General features: G+C 34.0%; 2 protein-coding genes across 5 annotated transcripts in view; both read right to left on the reverse strand.

Annotated features, from left to right (window-relative positions):
• Window positions 1–1,181: 1,181 nt before the first annotated feature.
• LOC138323061 (uncharacterized) lies at window positions 1,182–10,781 on the reverse strand. The gene is made up of 6 exons (XM_069267392.1): window positions 10,356–10,781; window positions 9,335–9,646; window positions 8,203–8,514; window positions 5,973–6,063; window positions 3,826–4,043; window positions 1,182–2,688 (listed from the first exon to the last, which is right to left on the reverse strand). The coding sequence occupies exons 1-6, from the start codon at window positions 10,546–10,548 to the stop codon at window positions 2,393–2,395; spliced, it is 1,422 nt and encodes a 473-aa protein (XP_069123493.1). The 5' UTR covers window positions 10,549–10,781; the 3' UTR covers window positions 1,182–2,392.
• A 1,577-nt stretch (window positions 10,782–12,358) lies between these two features.
• Window positions 12,359–16,805, reverse strand: part of LOC138323060 (probable E3 ubiquitin-protein ligase HERC4) — a 31,467-nt gene continuing 27,020 nt past the window's right edge. For all 4 annotated transcript variants that reach the window (XM_069267390.1, XM_069267391.1, XM_069267388.1 and 1 more), the window contains exon 28: window positions 12,359–16,698. In XM_069267390.1, the coding sequence (XP_069123491.1) occupies window positions 16,490–16,698 (209 nt within the window). In that variant the 3' untranslated portion in view covers window positions 12,359–16,489. The remainder of the gene's footprint in view (window positions 16,699–16,805) is intronic.

The raw sequence follows: 16,805 nt of genomic DNA on the forward strand, positions 1-16,805 counted from the left end.
TTTCCCAAATTCAGTAACTTTGAGCAAAATGATTATGAATTCAAGGGTCAAGGTCATTTATCTGGACAAACTTTATATTGAAGCCAGCCTTTAACACACAGCATCTCTGAACTTCTCTGTCCATTGCAAGATTTTATCCTATTTAATTAATTGAATGGAGGTCTCTGGGTCAGAATTAGTAGCTCTTCATTCCAGCATGTTTTTTGCCAAGTCACGAGTATTGGGCCTTTTTGTTACCACCAAAAAGCCGCAAATATGCTCCATCTGCACCACAGATGCTCAAGGATTAGCTTATAACTAACTAAACTATAACAACAACTTTGCTTTCATTGATTAATTAAGTTTATTGCACATATTTAAAACTCATAAAAGGAGCATTGGTGAGGCTACGTGTGGACTACAAGAGTTCTGAGATTTAACATATTTGGTTTATTCAAAATAATCTTGACAAATTCACTAAACCTGATTAATCCTATCACAGATCGCTTTCCACACAATCATTATAGTCAGTATCACATTCTCATAGATAAATCTCATGTGAACATTTATTAACAGACAGCTTCCATATACAAGTATGTAGCAAATTTGTGAAAAATTCAAGACATTATATAGGATACATCCAACATGTTATACGATACATAAAATGGTATTCCGTCCGCATTTTGTTGTAGAGTTACCTCCCTTGCAGTTAGGTATGCATTGTGTCTTTAGCGAGTGAAAATTGCATCATTTTCTCTGAAATGTTTGACATTACACTCGCAAACACATGACATCACAATCAATACCTATCCATAAAGGCAGATAACTCTTTAATGTGAAAATACAGAACTGAAGGTACTTGCAATACTATAATCAGTTATTTTTGTGAAGATGATATTTTTGCAATTTCATGGAACATTGGTATGATAACAAAAAATTGATTCCTGAAATATTGAGATGTCACAAATTATTGGTTTAGATGAATGTACATTTCTAGATTCAGATAGCAGCAGAAAAAATGTATTATCAGATTAACATACATGATGAAAATATGAAAGCAAAAACAAAAATTGTATACCATTTTATATACCAATGTATGCTGGAATTATGAACACAACTAGATATTATATCTATAAAAAGCAATGTTCACAAGCTCAAGATTACATATTAAGAAATTAATCAAGTATACCAGTAAACAAAAATACTGGTTCAGAGACCTCCTAAAAAGAGAACACTGAATGGCAAGAAATGAGGACACTAAATGGCAAATAAATAAAAAACATGTATTGGTAAAGAAAAGAGAACAATGAATTGCAAAGACAGTGAATGTAAAATACATAATAATGATGCTTTACTGATTTATCCACATTCTTTATGCATCAAGTTATGGGTAGGTAAATTTTGATTGCATGAAAAACACCAGAAGTACAAGTCTTGCAATTCTTTCTAACACTGATAAGATATCATTACAAATGTAACATATTAATTTACATTAGTAATATAAAAGGTGACTTTTACATATAGAGTATGCAAACAAAACCCACACAGAGAGTCAAAATCTAATAGGAGGTTATAAATATCTAGAAAGAATATACAGTTTTCTATTGTCATACTTTTGTATATGATGAATCACAGCAGTATATATATACATAACTCAAAATATGTTTAAAGAAATAGCCCTACCAATATACAGTTAGTTAGTGTTAATTTCAAATGAGATATGAAACAAGTCTTAGATGTTCCTATCATAATACAGGGAGTGTGTTATTGGACAGTTAAATAGTACTTCTTGACTAGTGAAGTAAGGACGTAAAATCTAACTTCAGAGTTTAAAAACTACAAAAAACACAAATAAAAGTACCTTTTTCAACAACCATCAAATAAAAGTGTTTTGTTGTGCCGTCATAGATTCCTACAGTCATGCTATTGTTCATTCTGTACATGAGTAATATACATACCGTCGTCCAATGTATTAGACTGTTAGGAGACTAGTTTTTTTGCTTATAATAATAATAGGGTTAGGGTATTTATTCATATTTCAATGTAAAGCTGAAATTTTTCTACAAAGATGTCACAATCAGTTTCTTCAGCTCCAGCCCATGAAAACTGTTTGAAGTTGGCTGTGAGGCATATACAAGCTTAACACATCCGAGCAAATTCACTGAATAAAAGTCAAAGATCTGTGACAACAAAAGGAATGCAAAAATATGTAAAATATTTCTCATCTCCTCCACTGATATGCTTTTTAATGGAGCTATATCAAGTTAGTGTCAGTACATCTGACTTTACCATCAACTAATAAAATTACAGATTTCTAGTTCACTGTAACATCAAACATTCAATCTCTTGACCAGCAATGAAAGAAAGAGCGTTGCAGTAAAATATCTGGTTGCCATCTGTTCACCCAAGCTTGTTACAAAGAATTGTCATTCTCACTCACAGATCCATAAGTTCTTGCTGTAGTCCTTGGTTTATGTAAGGCACTATACGAATGTTTGGGCTCAAATAGTTGACTCATTGAGCGCTTGATCCCAGATACTATTGGATGTGGCTGATCCCTGTTCAAAGCTGGGTGGAAATCAAAGTCTGCTGTCTCCACATGAGGTTTTCTCTTGATTCGCACGACATATACCCCGGCCACAATCACAATCAATATACCAAGACATGTGAAGAATATTGGGATACCGTATCCATGGGAACTGTAGGAATCTGAAAAATTCAAATAACATTTTTTACAGTTCTTCAATAATTCTGATATATCTACCTTACCTAATTAATTTTGATGCGTAAATTATACCAGTAAAGTATTTTTTTCAGCATTTTCAGCCCCAAAGTACCTACCAAAATTACACTAGTGCAAACTTTATATGAGTTTTTACGGTAATCATCTGTAATTTTTGTTGAAAGAAAACCTATATGACTTAACTTAACAGTACATTTACCTCATAAATCATTATTTGCTTGACATATAATTCATATATCCATTGACTTAATTCGAGATATCCCCTGCTGTAATTGGTGTGTCCTATACCTGGTTATAACTAGAATAATGATCCAAAAACCATTCCGTTATAATTGGATTCATACGATTATAAACCCAATTTGTTCTTTAGTTCTGACCAAATAATTGCTGGAGGCAGGATTGAACCTGTACAGCTGTATTGATTATGAGGTCACATATTACCATTGATGTAACAAAAGTTTTATAACAAAGTGGCAGGCGACTAGTTCTCCCCAAGTACCAATTCTTGACAAACCATTTGTAGCTGTACGATTACTGTTCAAATTACGTCAATAAAGTCATCTACTGATAGAAGACACTAACATGTTGATTTCCAAAATAAATGACTGAAAATTTGTGTGTGATCATACAAGCACACATGCGATGGCCAGAATTGGTACTCAGCGAGAACTGATCGCCTGCCACTATCCCATTCCCATGTATCTATGAAATAGCCAGATACATGTATATGACATGACAGTTAACAGGCTACTTAAAGATGCTCCACCGCTGACAAACGGTATTTTTTCACTATCAAAAACATTAGCAGACGATTTAGTATTTTTCTTCAGTTAAAAAAATTACTAACTTTACACCATTACCACCATTGGAAAGTTTGAGCTTCTAATTTTACTTTAAGTTAAAAATATGAAAAATAATTAATTGCATCCCGAAAAAATTCCATGACACTATATCCTATATAGAATGAAATACTGATTGCGCATGCACCAAAGGCAAAATAAATTATTTTACTAAAAATTTTTGTGCTAATTAGACATATGTATACACGATTTAACACCAATTACTGTTAAAATGATGAATATCATTTATGCTCTGTAATGTACCTGAATCATACACGTGTACAATTTCTGTCCTGTAGTATTCTAGGCTAACATCATTCTCCATCTGGAAGCAAATGCGGTAGAGACCGACACTGGGGAAGCTCACCCGAACATCAAACTGCTTCCTGTTTCCTGTCATTGGATGCTCACATGTTTTGTTGCCGCAGTTACTTAAATTGGAGTGAGCCTTACATACTTCCCAGCAAATCACTGTAGGGTTACTGTGAATACAAAACAAAGTCAGCAAATCACTGGAGGGTTACTATGGATAAAAAATTAAGTCAGGAAATCACTGGAGAGTTACTGTAGATACAAAATAAAGTCAGCAAATCACTGGAGGGTTACTGTGGATACAAAATTAAGTCAGCAAATCACTGGAGGGTTACTTTATATACAAAATAAAGTTAGCAGAACACTGTAGGGTTACTATGGATAAAAAATAAAGTCAGCAAATTACTGGAGGGTTACTGTGGATACAAAATAAAGTCAGGAAAACACTGGAGGGTTACTTTATATACAAAATAAAGTTAGCAAATCACTGTAGGGTTACTATGGATACAAAAAAATAAAGTCAGCATATCACTAGAGGGTTACTTTGTATACAAAATAAAGTCAGGAAATCACTGGAGGATTACTGTGGATAAAAAATAAAATAAGCATATCACTGGAGGGTTACTATGGATACAAAATAAAGTCAGGAAATCACTGGAGGGCTAATATGGATACAAAAATAAAATCAGCAAATTACTGGAGGGTTACTATGGATACAAAATAAAATCAGCAATTCACTGTTGGGTTACCATGTGTGCAAAATAAAATCAGCAAATTACTGAAGGGTTACTACGGATACAAAATAAAGTCAGCAAATCACTGTATGGTTACTGTGGATACAAAATAAAGTCACCAAATCACTGGAGGGTTACTATGGATACAAAGTAAAGTCATGAAATCACTGGAGGGTTACTTTGGATACAAAATAAAGACAGCAAATTACTGGAGGGTTACTGTGGATACAAAATAAAATCAGCAAATCACTGGAGGGTTACTATATGAATACAAAATAAAATCACCAAATCACTGGAGGGTTACTATGGATAAACAAGAGATCCCAGAGGGATCTTGGCGCCCACCAAAGAATGATCAATGTCTGACAATGGAAAGAGGGATCTTTTCTCTGCTTTTCAAACTTTTGCAAACATACTACATATAAAATTTGAGACAGATCGCTTCAGTACTCTCTGAGAAACAGCAGTAACAAACTTTAACTATCAAAATCCAAGATGGCTCCTTGGCAGCCATCTTGTCAATCGATCGGTCCCAAATCGAATTATGCACAACTAGGGCCCTAGGGGAACCTACATATGAAATTTGAGACAGATTCATTCAATACTTTCTGAGAAATAGCGATAACAATCTTTAACTATTAAAATCCAAGATGGCAGCCTGGCGGCATTTTGTTGACCGATCGATCCAAAAACGCATTATGCACAACTAGAGCCCTAGGGGAACCTACATATGAAATTTGAGAAAGATCCCTTTAGTACTTTGTGAGATATAGCGATAACAATCTTTAACTATCAAAATCCAAGATGGCTGCCTGGCGGCCATCTTGTTGACCGATCGGTCCCAAAACGCAATATGCACAACTAGGGCCCTAGGGGAACCTACATATGAAATTTGAGACAGATCCCTTAAGTACTTTCTGAGAAATAGCGATAACAAACTTTAAGTATCAAAACCCAAGATGGCTACCTGGCAACCATCTTGTTGACCGATTGGTCCCAAAATGCAATATGCACAACTAGGGCCCTAGGGGAACCTACATATGAAATGTGAGACAGATCCCTTCAGTACTTTCTGAGAAATAGCGATAACAAGAATTGTAAACAGACGGACGGAGGGACGGACGAAAGGACGGACGACGGACCACAGACAAAAAGCGATTTGAATAGCCCACCATCTGATGATGGTGGCATGGGCTAAAAATAAAGTCAGGAAATCACTGTAGGGTTACTGTGGATACAAAATAAAATCAGTAAATCACTGTAGGGTTACTATGAATACAAATAAAGTCAGCAAATCACTTGATGCAATTTTGTAATATGTATTCAAAGATGGAATAAGACGTACAATAAAAACATTCCACTGACCTTGCCTGGTAATGAACAGTGAAGTTCAAGAGTTTGTTGACATCCACAGAAGCATTTCCAGACATGTTCCATTTCACCCATCGTATTGCATCTGCAATGTATCACATTCAGAAACCTATGTATTTAATATTCATGTACTTTTTTAAGCTTTTTATAAACTCAAAATGCATGCAGGGCATATATGACAAATGAAGAAGCTGTTTTGAACAAGGGAACACATATTTAAAATAGTATTGTACCATTTGAGTATGCCACAAAATCAAACAATTTTGTATAGAAATGAAATAAAACAAAAGTATATGCTATGCAAACTACAAATGTATTCATATTTTCAGTCTCGGTATTTAATAAAAATTGTATTCAAGGTAAATGAACTTTGAGACTTCAAAATGGGGAGGGGGACTTATTGGGTTGAATATATAAAATTAGGTTCCATCAACCTTTGAAGGATAACGCATGCTTTTATTTGTATTTAAAATGTATATTTTTGAGTGTAACTGGATGGACAAGTATTACTACCTGTAATTGAATTATCAATACTGAACACAAGTTTTTGAAAATGACATTACATTTGCATAACAATAGTTTTACAAAAATATATTTGAAAATAAACTTAACCTTGATGTTGGTACACAACATGAACCATGAACTTACTACTAAGGTAACTTGGGGAAAATGGGTCAGTGGTAATACATATATAGAAAATGTACACTGATCCACTATACAGACAATAGCATAAAGTAAATATTACTGCAGGTTTATATACATGTGTATTCTCTCAATATAGAGTCATATCAAGGATATGATAACTATGTACAGGATGGGCACAATACGGTTGTCCAGCACACATGTATATGATTGAATGTCTGACCCAGTGAATGATATAAAATCTCGGTCAGGGATACATGTAAAGGTATTGACAGAGTTTTATCTGTGTGTTATCATTTATAACATTGTATTGACAGAGTTTTATCTGTGTGTTATCATTTATAACATTGTATTGACAGAGTTTTATCTGTGTGTTATCATTTATAACATTGTATTGACAGAGTTTTATCTGTGTGTTATCATTTATAACATTGTATTGACAGAGTTTTATCTGTGTGTGTTATCATTTATAACATTGTATTGACAGAGTTTTATCTGTGTGTTATCATTTATAACATTGTATTGACAGAGTTTTATCTGTGTGTTATCATTTATAACATTGTATTGACAGAGTTTTATCTGTGTGTTATCATTTATAACATTGTATTGACAGAGTTTTATCTGTGTGTTATCATTTATAACATTGTATTGACAGAGTTTTATCTGTGTGTTATCATTTATAACATTGTTGGGAGATATTAGAGTGTTCAGTAATTTATCACGTTCACAAACAGCTGTGATATGGAGATATTAGAGTGTTCAGTAATATATCATGTACATGCTGCTCTCCAACCTTTTGTCATGTTGTGAAAATACACACTGTTGTCCTTTAAGTCAAGTCATGATTGGACATAAATGTATTGATGATTCAACCAAAAAAGATTGCTTATACACAAAAGTGTGAAATACGTCTGTATGATGTTATGTAATTTAAAATAAACAATGATTGTGCAGAAAATGTGATCTTTACTCAGTCATGAGAGGGGTTATAAAACTCCAAAACAATACATCACCCATTGAGTGAATTACTGACAGTAAGAGGTACACAAAGTCCATCTCACATAATAAAAACTTGGAAATTACAAAAACACGTTTTACATGAATAAGATTTAAAATCGCTTTCCAAATTTAAATTCTGGTCTCTTAAAATAACATACAATTATCCATTGAGCTCTCATTAATTTTGAAGACTGCATAAACTTTCAAGCTAATAATACAAAACAGGCTGGAGATTCTGCATGAATTGTGAGCATTTGTCTGTATGTTCTCAGTGGTTAAGATGTACCGACATAATACCACATGCCCTCCACCTCTGGGTCGCGAGTTCGAATCCCATGTGGGGCAGTTACCAGGTACTGACCGCTGATCGGTGGTTTTTCTCCGGGTACTCCGGCTTTCCTCCACCAACAAACCTGGCACGTCCTTAAATGACCCTGGCTGATAATAGGACGTTAAACTAATCAAACCAAAACTGTATGTTCTATTAATGGACCTTGTTACCAAAAATTTTACAGAGTTCTGTGAATCACCTTTGAACTGCACCATTACCATCCTAGTAGTGTATCCTTCAATATTAACTTACCTTTCACTTGTAAATCTTCCGACCAATCTCCTTTCTTCACCAGGAAATCATCATCCAAGGATGTGATGACTGAGACAGACAATTTTTCCACTGTTTCTGGTTTCTTTAAAGTGAACATAAATTTCGGTTTTTTAGTTTCTCCCAACAACTTTTCCCCACTAAACCACTGGAAAGAGGATGTTGGTCTACTCTCAGACTGGAACTTGTCCATTAGATTCACAGAGAAAATTATTGGAGTGTTAGTTGCCAAAATTTTTGGATTCTTCTGATGAGTTAAGTTCTGCTTCACAGCTATGTTTCCGTTTAATGTGGCTGCAAAAACAAGATAAACATACATCTATATACAGTCAAACTTACTATAAAAGACACCTCTATAGAAAGGACACCTGTCTGTAAAGGAAGACTCATTGATACCATCTTGTGTAATTTACTAAATTATCCTCTGTATAAAGGACACCTGTCTATAAAGGACATTGCTTCTATGTGTCTTTGGTGTCCTTTATAGATAGGTTTGACATAAATGATATAAATGTAGTATCAGATGATTGTAACAATCTGCTTTCAATAATTTGTTTTGATACAGCTTGTTTGATTTGCAGTCAATGTCATTCTAGGAAATACCCAACATCTTATGGTATGGATGAAAAATCTCCAGATTAAAATCCATGACCCATATAAACTTCATAAACTAGAACTGTCATCCAGGAGACCAACTAACATTGATACTCTTCACTCAGTTTGGGAGCAAAGAAGATCATAACTTTGAAAATGTCAGAGGTATCTTGTTCCGATACAGATTAAGTACATTTATACTGTATTACTGTATAAGGATTTTATTGCCACCGAATTTTGGGGTATAATTATGAACTTTATTTATTTTCCGTCTATCATCAAATAAGTTTTGAAACTTATATAAATCACTTTTGTTTGCCAGGATGCAGGAACCAGAGGTCAAATACTAACCACTACATCACCTGGTCATCTTATGACCATGATCAGTATACCTGGCAAACTGCCTCTCATGGGCTTCAAACTTGCAACCTGATTACTATGAATGATAAGATACTGAGTTAATCATTGAACATGTTGAAAACTATGGTATGATAAACGCTTACTCATAATCTATACTTACATGTTATTGTGAAGTATGTTTCTCCCTTGGCAACCAGCTGATACTTGGTATGTGATAATTTCTCTTCCTTTGAATACACACACACCTGCATTGTGTATTGGCTAGGCAAAACGTAAATGTAAGTTTCAGTCATGTTGGCTTCAAAATTGTCCTCTTTTCTCAACTCACGGAAATCAGCATTATTGTTCCAAATGTACAGAAAGGAAGTGGAATCTGCAAGATGACCGGTCTTGTTGAACAACTTTGCCATGAAATTTATTTTTGAATCCAGTACAGCTGGACCTGTATTGTTGACTTCTAACCGATATCCATCTGTAAATCAAAATAATGCCATAATGTATTAAAGATTATATCTAAAGATACTTCAGTCAATAATACATCAATTGCAATACCATTTCTATATTGTTAAATTTCCAATACTAAAACAATACATGTGCTTGAAACAGATATTGATTCAGTTAACGTTGCAAACATGGAATTGGAGCTCTAGTCTATGGCAAGCCAAGTTTCTTTTTATTCAGAATTTCCAATATCATATGGGAAAATTCTAATTTCCGAAATTAAAAATCTATTTCTATTCTTACTTAATTTCCAATATCTTCAATAGTTGTTAATTTCTGATATCAGAAATTGTAATTCATTATATTGAAAATTTTAATTCAGGTAGCAGAATTAGAATTTCTCTACATTAATGGAAATTGAAAACCAAATTCTGATATATCTGAAATTCTATTTGCGATATCAGGAATTCTATATAAATACATGTTATTAATTATTTACATGAACATGGACAGAAACATATAGATCTACATATATAATGAAACTGTACTAATGCATATGCAGTAATTTGATAAACTAAATATTCCACGAGATACATGTACATGTAAGTTTAAAAAGTTTGATGGAAATGAAACAATCACAAAATGAAATTGTATTAATGTCAATTTGCTTCTGATCATTTATATAACCAGTACATCATGATCAGGTTGATTGTTAAATTTTTATTTATTAGTAAGCTTACTTGGTGGAATTTCGTCTGTCTCTGGACCCTTCTGTAACACAATGTTGTTTTTTATCCTCCTTTCCCGTGTATATGTCTGGACATAGTTCTTACTACATCTGGGAACTCTAGATCTGGCGTCGTCGCCCCCGGATAAAGAGATTCCAACCAGGAAATACACGACGAGGGCGCCCAATTTCCGAACCCTGATCATTTCACCACCTTGTTACGTCGTGTTTACATGTTTTCAGAAGTATCACAAATCTCTACTTCAACGCTCAACTGTCTGTGGTGACGCGGAATATGTCTACTTCACATTTTCAGGTCTATTCCCCACTTATACCAAAACATATACCACTTTCATTCCAAGCTGAGATCTCCCGCTATATCGCACATCAACAATGGATGACAGCCCGAGTCACATGCTGACACATGTGTGTAAGCTTGTGTGCGCAAAGGTCAAAGGTTAGTAAACAAAGCCACGTGACGATGACATTACAAACATGCGGACGTGTTCTTAACGTATGCGGAATTTGGCTTTAGGTTTTATAATAAAATTGTATGCCTAATTTAAATCAAATTGTCACAAATACACATTGTGTACCAGCAAAGGGGGTCTGATACAAGGTAGAGTGCGAAGGTCAAAGGTCAATCACAACACAACGTGAAAGCTACTTTTATATAATCGTGTAATTCAGTTTGACTTCCCTCTGGTAAGAACAATAGAATTAGACCACCCTCTGGCATAGAAGCATTCGTTCAAATTACTTGCTTCGTACAATAATTTATGTACAAGAATGTAGCTAATTATAAACGGAAAATCTTCAAACAAAATATCTTCTAATTAAAATTAAGTCATGAGAGGTTATAACAAAATTAAATATGATGTCAGGTAACAGAAATAATCAGACCTAAATTTAAAGAGTCCTCTTAAATAAAGATTGTCATACATAAATATGTAATATTGAAAAAACATTTGTACAACTTTTTTTTCTTGTAAAATAAAATAAAGAAATGAAATTCTAACATGCAAAGAAGTGCATGAATGTTTTTTAACAAAAAGTTTTATTGTAGGAAACTTGAACCATGATTTCACTAGAATAATATTCAAACTGCAATATAGTGCACTGCAATGTTTAATTATGATAAATGTCTCTATCATAGCCTACAGAATATAGGATTTTCCAATAAGAGTTTTTGTCTTTAAATTCAATGGCCAAGGGTTTTGTTTGTATTTGGATAGTCATAAATAATAGCTGTATTGGAAACATATATAAGTTTCATTAAAACCAGTAAATATTTACTGAAGTAAAATACAAGTATTGAGTTACCCATGGTCCAATGATCCGATCATTCAAAAGGGCAATTACTCCATAATATTGTGTTCACCAACAAGGATATTTTTGAAATGGACAATTACTCCATATGTCAAAAAGTCATCCAAGAACTTACTGATGTTAGACTGCAAACAAAGTTTTATTGAGCTCAGTCAGTATTTACTCAAGTTATTGTATTCACGAGACTAAATAGCAATATCATTGTTAAGGACAATAACTCTGTAAGTTAATATAAAAAAGTCTGATTTTGGGTTTGGTTTTTTTTAGTTTAATGTCCTAGTTTAATGTCCTATTAACAGTCAGGGTCATGTAAGGCGTGCTAGGTTTGTTGGAGAAAAGCTGCAGTACTGAGTGAAAAACCACCGACCAGCGGTCAGTACCTGGCAACTGCCCCACATGGGATATGACCTCGCGACCCAGAGGCTTGTGGTAGTATGTGGAGACATACCATTTGGCAACTGTGGCCATTTTGGCACTTGTCTGAGATTTTAGTGTTGTTTAACTGCATACAAAATTCACAAGGTCAAATAGCAGAGTGGATATTTCATCAAGCTATTGCGCTCACATGGAAATGTTAACACACACCAAATAACAAGACAAAAGACTTTCCCCATATAAAGGTCACCATGACCTAAAAAATCTGAATTATGGACTGAACTTATTCTAAATTACAACAAAAGTGACAGATATTATGCATCAATTTATTTTTAACTCACAACCAGTGTTAAAAAGCATTCTTACACTTTAAGAGAAAAAATCTGCTCCCAATTCGCTTATCAGAAGCATGTACATGTACTGTTAGTCATAAGCCAAGGGCTGCGGGCTGCAGCGGTTAAAAGTCAGAGTATTGTATAATCTGGTTTAGTAAAGATGATACGTTTTGCACATGTGATAATGAATGATACATTATCTTCTGTCCAAAATAAGCAAAAGCTTCAAACAACACTACAAAAATATGAATGTTTTATTGACCAAGTTTGTAGCTGATGTATGTAGCATTACTGGGAAACAGATTGTCAGAGTCTGTATGTCAGAAACACTGGTTGATTACAATGTGTAAAACAAATCATCAGAACTATGTAGCATACTTAACAAAATTATAATAATAATATATCAAATACATAACAAAAACTTAAGGTAACACAATAGATTAACAATATCAATAATCATGAAACAGTCGAGAACACAATATAAGCACAATAATCATTTACTTTAATTGCTACAAACAAATGAACATTGATGTTTAAAGGAAGACGATTACAAGAGATCCTAAAGGGATCTTGACACTCCGTGTCATTTGATCCACAACATTTAAATTAAAGTCATTTTTTCTCTGCTTTTCCCTTCTATCAATCTTCCTTCAAAGTATTTTATAACATGATGGAAACCTACATGTGAATGTAATTATATATATTGCTGTACCGGATAATTTCAATCAATATCAAAATTCAAACAGGAGCGATATGGGAAGCTCACTTTCTATGAAAGTCGACCTCCCCCTGCCCTCCCCATCCCTCCTGTTACACTGTCGAAAGAAGCACAACTATACCTTCATATGAAATTAGATTTTTTTTCTTAAATAAATAAAGAATGGTAATACAATGTACTAGTTCATTTTCTGAATTGGTTCAATGGAATTGCACAACAGAGGAGGAAAGAAGGAGAACTACTAGTATTTTCAAAAAATAATTTGAATAAAGCAGTACATTCAGTTAGAAATCTGTCATTGCATGTTACAGAGTTATCTACCCTTGTGAGTAGATTATTTGTTCCATCAAGCTTTTTGGAGCTTAACATCACATTTTTCAGGAAAATTTTAACTCATAAAATAATCTAGTCGCAAGGGGAGATAACTATCATGTCATGCCACAAGGACAGATAACTATAATGTAAAGCCACAAGGACAGATAATTATCATGTAATGTCACAAGGACAGATAACTATAATGTAAAGCCACGAGGGCAGATAATTATCATGTAAAGCCACAAGGGCTGATAACTATCATATAAAGCCACAAGGGCAGATAATTATCATGTAAAGCCACAATGGCAGATAACTATCATGTTAAGCCACAAGGGCAGATAATTATCATGTAAAGCCACAAGGGCTGATAACTATCATATAAAGCCACAAGGGCAGATAATTATCATGTAAAGCCACAATGGCAGATAACTATCATGTTAAGCCACAAGGGCAGATAATTATCATGTAAAGCCATAAGGGCAGATAACTATCATGTTAAGCCACAAGGGCAGATAATTATCATGTAAAGCCACAAGGGCTGATAACTATCATATAAAGCCACAAGGGCAGATAATTATCATGTAAAGCCACAATGGCAGATAACTATCATGTAAAGCCACAAGGGCAGATAATTATCATATAATGCCGCAAGCACAGATAACTATAATGTAAAGCCACAAAGGCAGATAATTATCATGTAAAGCCACAAGGACAGATAACTATCATGTAAAGCCACAAGGGCAGATAATTATCATGTAAAGCCATAAGGGCAGATAACTATCATGTTAAGCCACAAGGGCAGATGATTATCACGTAAAGCCACAAGGGAAGATAACTATCATGTAAAGCCACAAGGGCAGATAATTATCATATAATGCCGCAAGGACAGATAACTATAATGTAAAGCCACATGGGCAGATAATTATCATGTAAAGCCACAAGGGCAGATAACTATAATGTAAAGCCACAAGGGCAGATAATTATTATGTAAAGCCACAAGGGCAGATAACTATCATGTAAAGCCACAAGGGCAGATAATCATCATGTAAAGCCACAAGGGCAGATATTGATCATGTGAAGCCACAAGGGCAGATAATTATCATGTAAAGCCACAAGGGCAGATAATTATCATGTAAAGCCACAAGGGCAGATAACTATCATGTAAAAAGCCACAAAGGCAGATAACTATCATGTAATATATAAAGATGGAACTGGTGTCTAATACAGCAGAAGAAAGGTGATTTGAATAGCCAAACACAAGCTGATGAGGGTGGGCTTATTAATCAACAAAAATAGCTAAAAAATAAATAAAACTCCCATCAACAAGGAGCGAACCCCAATATTCTGTATATAAGCTAATTTTGGCCAAAAAAAGTGTAAGTAAAGTAAAAAATATGAAAGCCAATTTGCACTTAATCTATACATTAGGTTTGAAACTGTATACAGAAACTGTCAATGACACTATTAAATCTTAGCCAAACTCTGTGGGTACAAAAGCCACTAAATAGAGAATTCTAAAAATATGTACATTGAACACTTAATATATTAACATACTCTCATTGAGTTTGCAATTATTATGTGAACATTTATGCTATCAATGACTGAAAAGTTGTTAAGAAATTGCTTAAAGGTATGCTTTTGTAAAGTTGAACCCGGTTGAACAAGCGCTCCTTGTACCTGCTATAGCTATATAAACACTAGTAAACATAATGGCATGGTTATTTGGTGACAGAAACATGTACCGAACCCTGTGGACTTGTTTTATTGAAATATACAATTTTCCTGCATATTTTGCCAAAATAGACAAGAAACGCAACAATCTGCGAGTTAACAGTAACACCTTAGGTTAGGCCTAATGCATACACACTTTTTATTAAATTAGTTTATATATGTTCAAGTACACCTCAGACATACAACATATTACTAGTTTATACTGGGGCTAATACTTTAATTTTTAAGCTATAATATTGCTAAACATTATTTTTATGACGTGACTTTATCATTTTGTTATTATGTTTATTGTCAATTGACATAATTGTAAATAAAAAAACATGCTCCAAATGCATATAACCTTGTCAGATCCATGTATACACCAATGTTGTTTTAATACACCAATAGCAGGATATCTTGTCAAACTAGAATACTGGCGAGTCAGGAAGGCCCCGCAAAGTGACTGACCCACCTGGGTGTCAGACTCTACTGCAAGAAAATCCCATCATCTATGGGATCCGAATATAGGTACAGAATTTTGATTTTTTTTTTGTCTTTGCTTAAATCAAAGAGGGCTGCTCATCCTGACAACGGACTATGTATGGTTTGGGCCCTTTTTGACTTCCAAATCCATAAATTTTTCAAACCTTAATAAGTGATTATATTGTTGAATTTCAAATATTGAGTGCATCCCTGATGTACATGTATAGCCATTCTCAGGTTCATGTTTTGAGAGTACTTCAGAAATAATTGTTATTTTTTGTTGTTTACTGGTGTATGAACATCATTTTTTGCCAGATAATTCAAATAAGAACACATATATGAATTGTAAATAAATGCACATGTGTAGTAATTCTAAGGTAAATGTCTGAATGGCATACCTGACTTTGAGTTATTTGGGTTATGTTTGAAGGGATATTCCCTACCTATCTTCATTTTGAGTGACTCATACAATGTTGTGTGTTTTATCAGATTTACATGTAAACATATATTTGGTTACAGTTGATTTCTTATTGTGTCTTAAGCAGCTTTAAATGCCACAGGATTGTTAATTAGCTGGAACATACCATCTAAGGCTGAATTCCATGGAGAAATTCACACTGTTTCTTGACTAAAAGATTATTTTCATTGCACTTATGCTCAATTCACTTATGCTCTTTAAACATGATATAAATGGTGATATCAGATACATAGAAAGCACTTATACTTAAGAATTTTCAAAACACTATTCAAAGTTCCATTTTCAAACAAATGTGTATACTGTATAGCACAAAGATCATCACATGTCATCCCACAGTCTGCTCAGGATTTTAGCTAATACATCACATCAGATTTTTAGCCAGCATTAACACAGCTACACATGAGCTACACAAGACCAAAGCCCTCTGTTTGTTCTATTGCTAGCTGAAGTTTTTGTAACATCACAGTTTTTGTACGATAGGTTGGAAGGTCAAGCACATTGAAGCACGTGTGTGCCACAGGAAGGTGATCCTCCACACCTAACATGGGCTGGATCACCATTTTGATGGACTTCATTCCCAGAATAGGAATCCTGTCACTGCCGGTCAGATACACTGTAAAGTAAACATCGTAATACTGTAACAAAGGTAGCAGAGGTCTGGAAATTATTTATTTAGATCTATTCTCTTTTTACCTTCAATTAACACACAAAACAAAAGTA

This window comes from Argopecten irradians, chromosome 5 (genome assembly GCF_041381155.1).
Source record: "Argopecten irradians isolate NY chromosome 5, Ai_NY, whole genome shotgun sequence".
Taxonomy (NCBI): domain Eukaryota; kingdom Metazoa; phylum Mollusca; class Bivalvia; order Pectinida; family Pectinidae; genus Argopecten; species Argopecten irradians.

Bases quoted from the DNA above. Each gene is read 5' to 3' on its own strand.
- LOC138323061 (XM_069267392.1), bottom strand. From the start codon at position 10,548: ATGATCAGGGTTCGGAAATTGGGCGCCCTCGTCGTGTATTTCCTGGTT. The intron at 6,064-8,202 runs GTAAGTTAATAT...GATACATTGCAG, and splicing joins GGAAGATTTACAAGTGAAAG to ATGCAATACGATGGGTGAAA. The intron at 4,044-5,972 runs GTCAGTGGAATG...TTGTATTCACAG, and splicing joins ACTGTTCATTACCAGGCAAG to TAACCCTACAGTGATTTGCT.